A 16,624-nucleotide genomic window follows, 5' to 3' on the forward strand; every position below is an offset into this window, starting at 1 on the left:
ATTTTTCACGCTATAACAAGACTCAAGTGACTTACGAGGCCTTTAAGAAGCAGAAGAATGTGAAGGAGGATAAGAGACGCGACAGCACCATCAACCGGGAAAAGAACGTCCTCTGCTGAGGCGAGACCCGCCCTTAGTCGTTCAGTTCCTACATGCCCCGAAAAACTGGAATGGTAGGCAAAGACGCCTGGGAATGGCGATGCTGGTGTGTCACAGCCTCCCCCCCCGGTCCTTGTCTTTCCTTGGACGATACCGGGCGAAGAAGACGGGACGGAAGCGAGGAGAAATGCCATGCATCGTAAGACCGGAAGAAGAAAGTTATGGACAGGCCTTACACCTCCTGTACTCGGGTCTACTGCGAATCGAACTGCCACGTGATGGCGTTGACGCAAGAGGAGGATAAGAGGAAGAAGTGGATCTATACAAAAAAGGAGATACGGCAAAGACACAGAAAGATACCTAAACCACACCGATGCTACGCCTGGGGCTAGGATCATGCAAAGAAAAACCTAAGGCGTCCCACAAGATTGATGGTTTGAGAAATCTGATGGTGACGAGCCTTCAAGAGTAGCGAAAACGCCTTATGTTTCATTTTGCTTCACACACACAGGACATGCATACATACAGGGAAATACAGGATATCGTTTGCCATGCATGTACAGACGCGTAAACAATGGATACAAAGTGATAGACACTCCACTCTACTTCCCTGAGTTTCTGGTCTCCAAAAACGTCTCGGGGTCTACGTACATTTCCTCTGAGAGGAACACGGATTAGTGTATGGTGTCACAAAGAGAAGGGCTCGTTTACGAACCGGCGCCTGCGCATATGTCGATACCAGTTTCAGTACACCCCGACAGACTTGCAGGTACAGCTGCGTCTCCGTCACACTACCTCTTGGATGGCTCTTGCTTGCTCTCCCCTTTCTTCTTACCTGAAGGAGGGCCACACCCCAGATGTCTCGTTCTTCCTCCTCCTGCTCCTCTTATCCAGATATCATCAGCAGCGATGGCTTCTCTAGGTGGAAGAGAGACAGCCTTCGGAGGTAAACACGTCCCGTTGGGTTCAGCTATATAAGGTATTAGAGACAGGAGTACAAAGTCTAGATAACGCGAATAAGAGTCTACTAGAGGCGCAACACGACAGAGAAGATTCGGGTAAGAAGAAAGCTTCTGAAAAAGATACCTTCCCTCTCTCTCCATCTTATACAGCCACCAAGAGGACACTGCACCCGCTCGCATGGAAGGTTGAGGGCTTGTTTTATCTGACAGGTCAGAGGGTTTGAAAACAGCTGGGCTCGTATGTTCACCTATCATCTTTAGCTCGTCTTTTCTCTCAGCGCTATAGTCAAACACCTTGTCAGACTGATTCTTGTCTACCACATCTGCTTCTACATGGTCTTTCTGCTTCATCTCACTCCTCCCTTTTGCCTTCTCTTCAACCAAGAGGTCACTCTCAAGCTGAGCATCGTCTTCCTCTTCAGCCACGAAAGACAGAGGAAGACAGAGAGCCTGCCAGCCAAGAAGAGGCGGGGAAATCATCGACTGATAGAGCTCAGCCAAAGGCGAGGACGTGCCTGAACTGTTAGCGGAGGTTCTTTCGTTCAACAAGGGAGAGCACAAAAATCTCCAATGAGGAGCATTCGCTGAAGCCCCCAGAGCGGCGAGAGTTGTAAGGATGATGACAGCTGTCTCCTCTTCTTCTTCCAGAGGTCTTTGGGTACTCTTGTTTCGACTGGTAGGTGAAATGGGGTTACTAAGAAAGCTGTTCGATTTCTTACTAACGACAAGAGTGGAGACAAGAGGAAGTAAACATCTCACTAAAGACAAAAGAGAAGCCTTCAGTTTCTTCTTAACTGCATAATCACAAGGCAACGACTGCAAGAATGATCTTTCTCTTCCTCCTCTTCTCCCATCTGCTGCCTCAACTCTTCCCGTGAATTGTCGAAGGAGAGTAGACGATGGTCTCAGTGTACGGCGTGTTAGGAGCCCGGCAGCCGAAGAAGAAGAGTGACTAGATCTGTCAATCTCTTCTTCTTCTTCCTCTTCATTGTCACCACCATCACCATCATGTTGTTCTGATAAACTTGCCGTCTCCAAGGATGAGAAGGAAGATGCTTCGAACACTGGCTCAGCTATAAGGGTCGCGGGAAACAGTTCTTCTCTTTCTTGGCCTCCCAGTAGCCCCTCCGTCCCCTTCCGATCGTTTCCTCGAGATTTAGAGGAAGATCGTACCTGCCTTTGTTTGTATTGATTTCCTTGGAGATCACGGTCACGAGGATATTCCTCTAATTGTTTGTACTGGTATTCGATCAGCTGTAGTCCCTTGACGATATCGGAATGCAGCTCTTGAGCTGAAAAGATAGGGAGAGTTAGCACATCATCAACCTGGTAATGGCCAGAAGAGGATGAAGAAGCAGACGAAGAAGGGCCTTCGAGCCTTGTCACAGCAGTATTGAGGACATTGGAGAGCACAGAACGCTGGGCATCACTAAGAAACAGAGACGATCTAGATTCCTTCAGGGAGTCGAGATGTGACAGGAGAAATCTACGGATTCTCTCTCTTCTCCCTAGACCGGCAGGACTCGTATTCGTCTGGGTTGAACGATTGCTCTTGTTATTGTCGAGAGGGACGTAGTCGAGATATCTACTTCTGGAAGCGACACCTCTACCCCAGAGTTCTTCTTCTTCTCGGAGAAAGGCATCATCATCTTCATCTTCCTCTCTTCTTCTTCTTCTCCTCTCATTCAACATCATAAGCAACTCCCTCTCTTCAACAGGTGCCACTTCACTGGAACCAGGGAGCTGTTTCTCTGTATTGTCGTCTTCTTGGTCATCAGTGGGAGACCCCGTCAGCTCCCCCTTGTTCAACTCGACTCCAAGATCTGATACATCGTTAGTAGGTCTTCCGTCATTCTCAGCCGGTACAGGACGCGCCGATGCAGAGGGGACAGATGACACACTTGGTTTTTTTTCCTTTACTTGTCCGTTTCCTACTTTCTTTCTTGCGTCTCCAGCTCCACCCCAGAACGCTGCTGTAAATCCTTGCCACCCTGTTGATACCTCGGCTCCGTCCTCTCTGGCCGACTTGCCCCCCTCTTTTCCACTTCCTCCATCTTCTAGAGCATCCTCTCTAGGAGACACACTATCACTAGTCTGCCTATCCGTTTCTGATTCTCCTGTCAGATTCCTCTGTTCAACGAAAGCTGTTGACTCAACACTCCCGCGTCTGCAACCACCCAAGTCGCCTATCTGTTCTCCCTGTTGTAGTAGCTTTTGGACCTCTGGTTGTGAGAGATGGAAAATAGTTCGTGATGTGAGGAAGGCACCCTCGAGAGAGTAACAACTGTACGGAGCATTAGCTGCGCATGCGCCTCTGCATAAGACTAGAAGACGGCGTAGACGTTCTCTTGGAAAAACCGGACATTCGGCTGACGAAGCGGTTTTCCCGAAGAAGGCGAAAGACGACATCGAGAAAGAATACCGACGACTAGAGCCACTAGCACTATAGTTCCCACTACCACCTCTCTCTCTTTCTCTCTCTTCTTTCTCCTGTTGATGTTTGTGCTCCAAGACATCAAGATGGGAAATAACCGCGTCATACGTTGTTGGTCTGCTTCCTATGATCGATATGCACAGAGCTATAACTAATAGAAACTGCGTTTCCTCATCAACGGGGAGCTCTGGAATACGACCCTGATCAAAAGAGGCGGCCGCTTTGCCTTGCCTATCTTCGTCGAGATTCATGGGGTAATCCGCGCGGAGACGCGATAGAATTGAGCCGCTAGGCAAAGCTGATTTCTCTCTTTCGACACTAGCTTCTTGTTTCGTTCTCAGGTCTTGGTAAGTCTCCCGGGCTTCATTCACCAAACTCTTTTGGTACCCCAAGAACGGGAATTCTTTCGAGGTAGCTTTCCCTTCTCTCTGCTGGCCAGACCAAGAGGTTTGATCTTCAAGAAAGCTTCTTATATAATTGGATAAAAGAAAGGAAGAGAACGAACGGATTCCTGATGTCACACCCCCTTTCTCCGAACCGCCTCCCGGGTAATCCACAGAAGTCGTGCTATGCTGTTTTCCTCCCTCGTGCAGCAGGTTGTCATCGTAATTGGCTGAAGTTCTTCTTTTTCTCGACTCCAAATGATCCAGCTCCACATACTCATCAAAGTCCTCGCCAAGGTAGCGGCCATACTGTTGAAAGAAGTGGTGCTCAGCAGATTTCAAGGCATCAAGAGTTATGGGAGTGGACAGACAGGGAAACGACGAACAAGAGGAAGAAGACGACGGCGACGAAGAAGAAGAAAAAGGCACTGTAGAAAGATGTAGAATCTGCTGTTGTAGCCACCCGCACGCAGGGGAAGAAGACAACCAAAGAACATCCGGAGTGAGGGACGACGAAGATGGGTGACCATCGGACAAGAGGAGCTTCTCTTCGTGCGATTGATGTATGCAAAAGTCAAGATACGTCTTCCACGCTTTCTTGATATCTTTTATGGTTCCACTACAGCTTGAATCCAATAAGATCTGTTCATAATCTTTCTCTTGATAGTGTCGAGTTGTTCGAATCTTGTTCTCTCTTGAAGCATACTCGTCACTTCCTCCAGTAGGGGTCGTATTCCTAGGAGTCGCCCCGCGACTGTCAGAAGGCGAGAGGGAAGATTCCGACAGAACCTCGGTAGATGACTGGGTGTGCGTTTGTGAGAGAGGGCGAACACTTCTCCTGTGACTTTCGTGAGACAAGTAGATCCCACGGGGCTTATACGGCAGGCGAACAGAGAACGAGTGTGTTTCAGAGAGAAACAGAAGGCATTCCATGAGTGCCTGTGACTTGGACGAACGTAAGTGCCCGTCATACTCCTGAGCTGGAGATAAAGCCATCTCTACGCTTGAAGAAACTCCTCCTCTTTCAGTACTCCAACGATCTGTCTCTTCTTCATCGTCTTCGTAATGCCTGTAGTAGTGATGGCGATGATGTCCATCCCCTCTTTTTCCTACCACACGTGTTTGTCTCGCATGTAATACCTTTACCCACCCTGGAGGAGGGATTCTACATGTCTTCATGTGCTGAGACTTGTTCTCGCCGCTCTCTTTTCCAACCGAATTTCCTGTACCCCCCTGGTCTCCGCTGTCTTCTTCTTCTATCTCCCCTTCTTCGTTTTCAAGACTTTTTAAGATCTCGTCATACGCTAACCCAGACGATGGTGATGATGATGGAGGCCGCGTCAGCAACCTAGAGGACCCTCTTAACCGCGCATCTCTTAGCTGAACGCTTCTTCTTCTCCCGTCCCCACCCCCATCTGCCAATGCTGCTGCTGCTCTCCCCCCCCCTCTTCCTTCTCCTGTCCCACCACTAGCGGTCACGCTGCTACTCACTTTGATGGATGTATCTTCTCCAATTCCCATGAAGGCTTTCACAATGTTGGAGCGCAGTCGACAAGAAGAAAACTCACGTGCACATACAGCCATCAAATGTGTAAGAAGGATTTCTAAACGTGGAAGAGAAGAGGGAAGAAGATCTAGGAAAGAACTGGAGGAATCGACTGTCGCTGTATGGTCAACGAGGAGCTCGTCCAAATACCTTTGTGTAACCATATCGTATTCTCCTCTACGATCATATGAACAGACAGAGGTTCTACGACTATCTTCTTCCCTTTTCCCCATATGGGAACAATAAAGAAAAGAATGCATAGAAAATTTCATTAGGACTTCGACAGACAGCTTGTTTAGCTTGTTGTCCTTAGTCCCCGTACGAGGCGATGAATCTGAACTAAGACTTTCCTTCTGATTCCTGAACGCTTTTGAATAGGAAGCATGCATTCGGAGTGCTGAAGAGACAGTCAGACAGGCGCGTAGGAGGTATAAGAGAACGGTATTGAAGACCTCGCTTCCTGGGTCTATCGGTTTCTTTCGGTACTTTGCCTTCCTCACCGAGAAGAGATGGAAATCTATACTTCTTATGACTTCACGATAAACTTGGAGGTGATACAAGAACTGCTCAGTGACAGCATGCGTCCAACTGAGTGTTTGTAGAAGGTAGGAACGCAGTTTCAGGAGAATGAAAAACGGTCTTTCTTGTAACTCCTCTTTCTTCTTCTTCTCCGCCTGCGGAAGCAAAACAGATATGACTTGATGTTCCGTCACTATATCTATCATGTCAGCTAACTTCTTCTCCGCCGATCCGCCAGGCGTCGCTCCTAGCGATGTTAAAGAGCAGAAGGAATGAGACGACCTGTAACGCGATGTTAATGAAAAAGAGGAAGCTATGGGAAGCAGGGGAGGTAAACTACTGTCTGCGACTCCAGTCTCTTTTTCTACGACTGTCGGGTTGCTTTCAGGCAAGTTGAATGAAGCAGCAGGAGGGGGGAGCATTGCTGGGGCTGATAGCGCAAGAGACAGAGAAGGTCCAGGACAACCCGGGGACAGTGGTGGCGAATTACAAGCTGAGTCAATTGACATCAGATCCTTTGTCTCAGGCGCTGAAGCAGGGCGGGAACAAAGAGAGGGCGTAGCAGGGAAGAACGACAAAGGTCCTATACTTGAGCAGTGTATCGGAAGAAGAAGGAGGGGGCGTAACGTCTTGAGCGTTGTGAGAGCTAACCGACTTAGGTGAGGGTTTTCCAGTGGACTCGAAGCAGAGTAGTAGAAGAGCCATACAAGTGTCTCCGTCTGCTTTTTCAAAAACACAGGATCTGTCAGCAAGTATAGACTCGCTATCATGCGGGTCCGTGATATCACTTGACGTTTCGTATTCTCCGCTTTAACATCTGTAGGGGAAGGGCAAGAAGCGACGGAAGGAGAATGCTGGCCACTGGGAGGCTCGCAAGTGACTGAAGGTGATGCCAGGGGAACGAGAAGTGGACTTTGTTCCACGCTCGAAACGGACTGAAGAGGTCTACCATCGACACTACTAGCAAGCGAATTCACTCGAGAAACCTCTCTGTTCCTTGTCCTCTCCCCCACGGTATCGAAAGGAGATGATGAAGGAGGAATGTGGGACGTAGCTAAAGATGTGAGGCCTCGGAGAATCACCGGAAGTGCTCGGTCCACTTGGGGATGACCTAAGGCGTCTATAAGAAGGGGAAAGAGAAGAGCTGAAGAAAGCGGACACACCGAAAGGACAGCAGGCACAGAAGGATCATTAGCAAGGAAAACAGAAGGCTGATATGCTTGCCTGGTACTCGAACGGTATCCCTGAAAAATGCAGTTGTGCAGTTACATTGACTCATACGCACGCGCAACAGAGGCAGTGTTCGCAGAAACCATCCCTCAAAAAGAGAAAGAGGGAAAAGAGAGAGAAGTGACTGGCAGAGAAGAGCAGAGAAGCAAAGAGCCAGGCAGGCCTATATCACAACAATAATAGGTTCCCACCGCACTTTCTCTATTCTCCATGCAAGCCCGTTACACCCTCCCTCACACACATATCACTGACAGTGAAAAGTGCTACTCGGGGGGTACGCGACGCAGAATGAGGAAAGTGCGAACAACAAACACTGACCAGGGACTCTTCTACAGAAGTCTTTTTCTGTAAGTTCCGTTGCGGCCTCTCTAAGAGAAGTCTCGTTGAAGAACTCTTCCTTATCTTCTTCTGCGTCTTCTTCTTCTCCTCCTCTTGTCCCCTCTTTCTTCTTCTCGCATTCTTTTCTGAGAGCTAGCACGCGTAAACCGAAAAGTAGAATGCAAGCGACCTCAATGGGAGGCGAGCCACACCAGTTTCTCTTCACTACCATTGCACTTGACGAATGATGGCTGTACTGATCCTTAGGGTTCTCTCCTTTCTTTGCTGGCTCTCCTCCCCCTGCAGCAGGAGGTCGCAGAGATGAAGTAGAAGCCGTGGAACTTGAATGCGGCGAGCCAGAAGCATGCGCGTTGAAACGGGTCGACTCGTTTTCTGACGTGGCGTGAGGCATGTCCGAGGTAGAGCCCCGGAATGAACCGGACACCGGCTGTAGAAGGGAACTGGAAGAAGACGGAAAATTCGAAGACGATGAATAAGATGGTGACGTTGCTGGAGACATGGAAGGAGAAGAAGATGCAGGAGGAAATAAAGAAGGCGCAATGGCTCCGCGGTCATCAGCGGAATCTGCCGGCGCTGTGGAGAGAGAGGTGGAAGATGATGGCTGCCCGCCGGGGTTGTAGGTGTTGGTGATACATGGTGTAGAAGGAGGCCTCGTTAGAGAAATTGTAGGCAGAGAATTGACGCGACACTCGACTTCCCGTTGGTTTGTCTCCTCTTCTTCTTCTCCCATAGGAGCGATTAGTAAGTTCGGCAAACCTACTCCAAGGGCGACCCCAAAAGAAGCAAAGGCATTCTCTAGACTACTCTCAGGATCGTCGTCGTGTTGTTTCTTCGTCATCCCTCTCCTCGCCTCCCCTCCTTTATGAACCCTATTTATTCGCGACTTGTGATCGAACAGTATGGACGACCGATTCTTTTTCTTGATTTCTTTCTCCCTTTCATCACTTTCCCCACTACCACTCCTCTGTTTCTGGTCTTCTCTTCCCCCTCTCCAATCTCCTCCGTAGTGACTTCTACGGGGATGATGCTCCCGTGGTGGCGATCTCGAGGACTGATATGATAATGCCTCGCCTCCTTTATCTCTCCTCTCATGTTCTTCCTCATCATCATAGTCACCCTCATCTCCTTCTTCTGAGTCAGTCATATCCTCAGACGGTGGAGTCTCATCGCCACTGTGTTTTTGGTCTTCTCCTAACGGAGCAAAAAGGGAATCCCAAGGGACCCGCATGCAAATGACCGACTCTAGAAATACACGATGCAGATCCATAAACCTCCTACTTAGTCTACGCTTTGACTTGCTCTCGTCGGAAGGTCTCTTCGACGTGTTGTTGCCTTCTTCTTCGCAAGTACCATGGTAAGGCCCGAGAGTGAAGAAGGGATCCTCCATCAAGAACGACAGTTCTGCGTTTTCCTGCGAATCAGGAAGACGTCTTTCTGACATGATTGTCTGTGGCAATGCCGGAGAGGTCTGGAAAGAAGTATAATAAGGAAACAATGGACGATTCGCGATACTACTAAGAGAAGTCTGACCTGCGGCTCCTCTGCTGCCTTCCAGTCCCGTCTGCGCAGCAAGCAAAGTGAGAGCAGATGACAGTTTGATAGAAGTGTCGACTCGGCCGGGACGAGGACACGAGAAGAGATCTAAGAGTTTGTACGAGGAGAAGTACAGATTGTTCGCTAGCGAAGAAGACAGTTGAATGAGGGCTAGAGCAAGAGATCCATTGCGGATACTAGCTTGCTGGAGTGTACATACACCTACAACACACATAAGTTGTCGGACTAACAGAACCACCTCGTCCTCGCCCCCTCCCCCCCCACCCCCATGCCGCCGTTGATCCTGTAGATACGTTGGAGCGACATTCAAAGCGAAACAACTCATCCAGGGAGATACAAAAGAAGGTGGTACAGCTGGCGTGACGGGTGATTTATTGCGAGTTTTCAAGGAAGATCGACGGGGTCCTCGTGCCTGCGCCTCTAATTCCCGAGGGGGAGCAGAAGGAGGAGGAGATGACGAGGAACGCAGGCGAGAAGTAGGCGTAGACTGTTTGGAAGTAGAAGAATTAGTCTTATCACTCTGCTGAATAGCATCACTGAACAACCTGCTGTCTCCCTCGCTCGTGCCAGAGACGTGTCGATTATGGGGCGTCTCTGATGCCCCATCCAAGCACTCGTCTTCGCATCCAGTCGATACACTTCTCGGGGTATCGACTTCACACAGAGGAGACACAATGTGTCTCTTTGAGAGTCTCCCACCTCCAAACTGAAAATGAAGACGTCTCTCTCTCAACTTTGACGGAAAAGGATACCGGCTGTGAAGAGAAAAAGCCGAGTCATCGACTCTCAGGCGTAGAGCTTGAGTAAGACGGAATGACGAAGAGGAAGGACGGACAGGAAGACAGTCTGAAAGAACGGAAGCAACATTAGCGTGCGTGACGGTTGAGTATGTAGGTACACGCGCGAGTAGACGAAAGGATAGCAATTCTACTCTTGCGAGGGCGTGCCAGGATACTTCACAGAAAACAAAAGACAGAACATATCTCCGGTCATTAGAGGATTAGGCACAGCTATATACGAGTAAAATATCCCCGGGCACAAGGGTCATACTAAAAATGCCGGGTTCTAAATAGATAGACAGATAAAGCATTCCTGTCAGGAGCCACCAGCATCATCGTGGCATGCATATCCGAGGCCCGCCTGTTTGCAACGAGCCCTATCAGTACAGTTCTGCTCTTCACACGAGGACTGGATCGGCAGCACTAAACGAACTAGACGACGTAGCCTGCACGCGTCACAAGACCCTTGCCCTGCACATATACACACACTTTTGAACTGGAAGAATAGATTACTGGCTACCGGTCCAGGTACGACGGCCGAAAGGCTGGACAAGGGGTACTGTCCCCTATCTAGTGATGCCGCCACTCAAGGAAACGACCTCTTTACGTGTGGACTGCTCCTGTAGAGAAGCGTGCCCTCTTTGTTTTCCAAGAGATCTTCTTTTGACATGCGTACCTGCGAAATGCCTGAGAAGGACAAGCACAGCAACCTGAAAAGCTTCATTTTCTTCCTTGTTCTTCTTCCGTCCTTCTCCCCCTGTTCTTTTCCTGCCTTCAGATCCTGACACAGCTCGGCGTAGGAGGTCTATCAAAGCGGCGAATGTTGAGGAAGAAGTCAACCCAAATCGCCCTAGAAAACAGCAGACTCTTATCAATCCCAAAGCTACCTCGGCAGCCCCACCATCGTCTTTGGCAAACTGTCCTTGTTCTTCCTCTCCCTTACACAGGATATCTGCTTTAAAAAGCTTCGCCCTCCGAAACTCCGCATCTTCTCCTCCCCCCACACCGTAGTGTTGTCTACGCGGTAGTCCTCCGACCTCATCCATGTCTTTACTCCATCTTGTGGAGCCAGGCCAGTGTACAGATGACGTAGAGTCAGCTCGCTTTGCCTGAGAAGAGTGGCTCAATATAAGACTCGTTAACTCAGGATTACTCTTCAGATTCGAGAACACTAAAGAAGAATCTTCTGGTAGCATGCGAGCTGTTAGGAGAGGACTGAGTATGGGAGCGATGCAAGCAGGAGACAAAGGAGTTGTCATCTGAGGAGAAGAGGATAGCAACAACGGCTCAGATGGCGAGAGCATGAAGGGCGGTTGAAGGAAAGAGGATAACAGAAGAGAAGACGGAGATGGAGCTGAGGAGGAAGATGCGACCGTATTACGGTCGCTGCTGGGAGATGGATCTCTCGCAGCTAAGGTAGGATTCGAGAGGATGGAAGCGTTATGGACATGCGACGACGCTCCATCGGTTCTCTTCCTCATACCCTCACCGGATTTCCGATGAAGGAGGGAGAGAACAATCGAGCAAGTACCGATGATCCTGAACAAAAAACGAAAGAGAGAAACAGAGATTGTCTTCTTTGGTCGATGAACTCTTGATTCAAAGACACTCTATCCACCCTCTCCGAAAGATACAAACCATATGTGCACCTACGTGGGTATACATGCATTCTCATCTGATGGGACACCTTTCTCTATCTCATGTCAACTGCATGATTAGCTACGTGTCCCCAGTAAAAGAACCACTTGGAACTGTCTGGAGCAGTCATCCTTTGTAGAATAGCATCCGAGAGGGGCCATGTACACACGAGGAGACGCTAAAGAAAACTGAGAGTTGTCCGGTGTGTTCGTCATACCTGTAGACTTGTCCTTGGAGAACCATACGTAAATTCTCCCTTCTCTTTGCGACCCTCGGGTCTGTTGCCTTATGGAAGTGCGGGAAACTACTTCGCTCTTTGGCTCTACTTGCCCCTCTGGTGTCTCGCTGATCCCCTTCTTCATCACTGCTCTTGTTCGTGCCGGCTACGCTCTCTGACCTCCTATGATGGTCCCGTCTCGTCTCCTCTTCCTTAGTGTTTACCGTAATTAGAGACATCCACCGAAGCAGAAGAAGAAGCAAAAGATGAATCTCAGCCGAATCAGGGACAGTTTTCTTCTGGAAAACAGAGTCGTCCTCTGGACTCGAACCCTGGCTGCTAGAATTAGGACTGTCGAAGCCCTCGACGGAGTTCATGTACACCCCAAGTTCTTCATCTAGAGCTGATGCGACAATGCGTGAAAACAGTCGCCCAGCTGTCCGGGTACCATTTCGATCCTTCTTTTGCTCCCTTCCGTTCTTCTCGATTCCTTCCCTCCCTTCTCCTGAATCCTTCTCTTCTTTCTCTACCTTTCTTTCTTGTGGACTCCTGCCTCTGACATCCTTTGTCTCTCTTTCACTCTCCCCCACAGTTTCCTCTCCTTTAACTCTGCTATCAGATTCCCCCGCGTCCTCTTTTGTTTCTGTCTCCATCTCCCCTCCCTCTACTCTTTCCGCTCCCCCCGACTCCACTCCTCGCCCCCGTTCTTCTTCCTTCATTCCAGACTCTTTCGTCAGGAATGTCTGAGGACGAGCTTCTCCCTTAATCTCGCTCCTGTCGTCCGTGCCGTTCCTCCAATCTATCGACCCGGTATTGTCTAGGGAGGGGGTCGGCCCATCATCCGCAAGAAGTCCATTTGCTGCTTCTGTCTTTTCTCCTGGTGCAGACAAAGCAGCGAAGGATTCTTTCGAGAGAAGATGAGAAATTGCCGCCTTCTGCTTCTCAGTTGCATCAAAGACAGACCGGCCCCGTGCAATACAAATCAAGTGTAGAAGCACTAAGTGAAGAAAACACGAAAAAATTCGAGTCTCCTCCTCTTCTTCTTCATCGTCATCACCCTGTGCCTCTGCACCTCGTTGTCCACCTTGCCCTTCGCTCTCTTGCAGCCTGTGACTGTCCTTAGGAGAAGAAGAACCCAGGCTACCACCTAGCACTGGTCGTTGAAAGTACGGAGGAAGCTGTAGAAGATGTAACCCCGCAAAAAGAGCTTGGTGGAAGACAGACAACAGAGTTCTGTCTTTCGTCTTCTTCTCGTCGTCTTCGGCGTCACCGTCCTTCTTCTTCGTTCTTTCACTTCTCCCTCCTCCCCCTTTATTTTCTCCGTCTTCTCCGGCGACCATTTTAGAGCTCAAATGAGGCAGATGAAGAACTACAAGAGGCAGGATATATCTGTACAATGCCTTAAGAAGAAAAGGAGCTGACACCGCCGGAGGAGGTACGACCTTCTTGTCGGGAGTTTGAGGTTCTACTAAGAGCTCTAGAAAAATAGAAGGAGCGAGCAAATCAATATGAATCCCGGTGCTTCTACGTCCATCGCGTAATTGAGGAGGCGAGAATCTTCCTCTCCCTCGTCCTGCCTCTCCTCCTTCTTCTTTCAACCCAGTAACCTCTGGTTCTAGCTTTCTGATGTCCGTAGAGAAAGCCCCCGAAGCACCAGAACGCCCCTGACCGAGTAGGCTCTGTCTTGGCAGTCGAGGAGAAGGAATTCTGAAAGCAGCATTCCTTGTTCTTGTGGAAGAAGACAGAGTCGAAAAAACTCCTGCTGCCCCCATCAACGCGACGGAGAGCAATCTCTGCTCAAACCGTAGACTCAAAGTCCCCGCCGTCGTCGCTATAGTGCTGCACACGGAGTGCACGAGTGAGAGATAAGAGAGCGCTGAGCAAGGGGTAGCCTGAGTGGGAGGGAAGGAGAAAGACACACGTACTGATGACGGGATTCTTTCATTATGTCTTTCGCCAGCTGACGGATCAGGGTGGCGATGTGCTGATGAGGGCCCACCTTCTGCTTCTTGTGAAGGTTTCCTTGAAACGTCTACACCATAAAGCAGATCGTAAGGAAAACACTGCGTAGCGAACCTGTCAGGCAGAGGTCGAGGCGGAGGAGGGAGAGCTGACAGGAGAAACAGGGAAGTTGAAGAAGACGACGAAAGTGTGCCAGGGAGGAAAACAGCAGGGGAAGGTAGCACATAAGAGGACGTGGATTGAAGGACAAAAGGTAGAGAGTGAATGAAAGATACGGTCTGGTCCAATTGAAGGAGACGGGGAGAAAGAGGAGGAAAGAGGCCTATGAAGATATGAAGAAGCTCACTGAACTGGCGTATTAACCCTGCCTTGCCTGGAACAAAGAAAACAAACAGAGCACTCAGTATTCAAAGCGTTGTCGAAACATACATTTTTGGTATACAAACAGAAAGATGGCGCGCTCTCCGAAACTGTCTTGTTTCTCCAGCATCTACACAAAGATAGATGCAATTTCACGTCTACACATATACTATTGAAACACAGCCGCCCTGGATACGTACGCAGGATTCACATCCGCTTCTGTTCTCTCTCTCCTCTCTCTATGGCTATCGTGACGACGCGAATCTGTCTCTCTCCCTCAAAAGCAAAATCACATTCAAAGCTTCTCAAAGATGTTTTTCCCGGAAGAGACATTCAAACATGCAGCCCTGTATACTAGAAGATGAGAGGCCGTTTTACGTACTCTAATTCTACTGATACGATGGGGCTCGCTCTGTCTTACTTGATCGCTTCAGCTCTTTGACGAACTTTTGAAAGACGTATTTCGGATGAATGGCACCGACTATAAGTACAACAAGGGCCATACAGATCTTCCTTTCATCAAGGGGTTTGAGAAGAGGAAATTCACGGAACGCGAAGGCAATCCACTCTCTCTCCCATGCTGATACTACCAGGCTTGGGTTCCCCCGAGGGGAGGGCAGCGTAGTGCTGTTGTTCTTATTCTGGTTCGGTCCTTTCACTGATTCAGAGGCTGCTTTGCCCTGAACATTCGGTGTCTCGAAACTCTTAGCTCTTTGTTCTTTTGCTGTACTGTTTGCCGGGCTTCCTTCCTTCAAGCCACGAGGGGAAACTGTCTGCTCTGTCTTCACTTGCGCTTCTTCCTGAAGTTTCTTTCTGAAGATCCATAGAGCCAGTGCACGTAGAAGAACACGAAAGAGAGATATCTGATGTTCTCGTGACGTAGCGCGGACTTCAAGAAACGACCGGAGGGACAAAATAACAAGGCCTAAGTGCTGCTGGCAATACCGCCATAGAGTCTCAGAAACTGTATCTTCATCCGTCCTTTCAAGGAAACTCTCTTCGCGGCATCCTTGTTTTGTTCCTCTTCCGTCATAGTAAAGTCCGTCTCTCTGCGTCCTCCCGCCTTTCTGTCTAGTGTCTGCGTAGAGAGGGAGAGAAGAAGGATGGAGCTCATCTGAACCAATTCTGTAGCCAATCCGACTATAGCTGGAGAACGACGCAAAGGAAGGCGATGAATAGATTCGAGAGGAAGGGAGGCGTATATCAGCGAGTATGCATTCAGAAGGAATCTTACAAGAGTGTGGTGAGAGACACGAAGTGGTCCCTAGGGGCATTCTCGTCCTCGCCGTGTTTTTGACATGAGTTTGAGGGTTCAGTGGTGTTTGTTGGAGAGAATCTAAGAGACAGAAAAGAATTTCTTCTACGTCCAGGCCATGTATGAATCCTCCTACGCGACGATCACACTCTCTCAGGTGTATAGACACCCCCCGCGTGCCTCCAATATTTTTCAGCCATCGCGCCACAAGAGAATTCTTTGAAGACCCGGAACCACGTGTGCCACTAGGAGTTGACAAGTTGGGAGAGGGGAGAACACGACGAAACGGAGGAGGAGGAGGAAGAGGAGGAGGAGGTGGTGGAGAAGGAGCAGCAGCAGTGCTCCTCAGGTTACTTTGCGGGTTAGACGTCGTCAAAGAGACGTGGTCCGCGTCTGAAACATCTGCTTCAGACGAGCCGTTAGCTTCTCCCGGACTCTCATCTTCTTGGTCGCCCCACCAGNNGAATCTCCACGATAGCTGAGATCAAACATCGTAATCGGGATGGACCGAAGGAGATGCTACAAGAGAAAGAGGGGGATGCATCATGGCAGGTCAAGACGAGGGCAGACGGCCAAGACAAAAGAAACGAGAAAATGAAGAAGACAAGAAGAAAGGGAAGACAGACTCGACAAGAAAGGACGCAGGATCTCCGACCTCCAATACACGTCAAGTGAGCCCTCTGCGAGGACGAGAGGATCATCACTTCCCCTCCTGAACTCCTTCCTTTCTTGTGTGAGGGGTACGTCCGTTTAGTTGGACGCTATGCTTTTTAGAGCTGTCCGAAGTGCAAACGACGAATGCCTTCTCTCTGTACGTCGTGTGCACAGCACTTATGTATGCATCACGAAGGCGGAACTGCAGAGAAACGGAAGGAGGACTCGGGAGGGAAGAAAAGGCAGCACAAGTCTCTCCCTCCTTGGAAACTCTCGAACGACCACGGTGGCTAGAGAACCTCCTCTTACAAAAGTTCGAAAAGCTAAGCCGTCAGCTGAGAAGGCACACACTTCCCGTTTAAGGGCGAAGGCTGTCGACAAGAAACAACCAAAGACAAAAAGTCCCTGTTTTTCAGACACCTTCATCAGTCTGCCGAGATGTGCTCCTAATCGACTGCTGACAGACGGACAGTGATACACTCCTCTTCTCCCTTCGTATGAGAAATGAAATGAAGAAGGCACGTGAGAGGAGCTCAACGAGGTGGAGATGGAGATGTGTATGAAGAAGACCGGTTACCGTCCAAGACCTTCCCGAGATAACACGTATCTCGTTCTTGTTCAACAGATGGCGTGTCTCCCTTTTTCAGCTATCTCCAGGAATGAAAGGAAACAGTCACACAGCCGGTGGCTGTA

At 49.4% G+C, this 16,624-nt stretch overlaps 1 protein-coding gene across 1 annotated transcript; it reads right to left on the reverse strand.

Moving 5' to 3' along the window:
* Nucleotides 1-35: 35 nt before the first annotated feature.
* On the reverse strand, nucleotides 36-15,723 carry CSUI_002475 (collagen triple helix protein; the record flags this gene model as incomplete). Its single annotated transcript, XM_068062675.1, has 6 exons — nucleotides 36-418; nucleotides 935-7,087; nucleotides 7,492-9,912; nucleotides 10,522-11,384; nucleotides 11,701-14,035; nucleotides 14,444-15,723. Coding segments are annotated over 6 exons (13,434 nt in total), but the record flags the coding sequence as incomplete, so codon positions are not given.
* Nucleotides 15,724-16,624: the final 901 nt, after the last annotated feature.

This window comes from Cystoisospora suis (genome assembly GCF_002600585.1).
Source record: "Cystoisospora suis strain Wien I chromosome Unknown contig_1042, whole genome shotgun sequence".
In the NCBI taxonomy this organism is placed as follows: Eukaryota; Apicomplexa; class Conoidasida; order Eucoccidiorida; family Sarcocystidae; genus Cystoisospora; species Cystoisospora suis.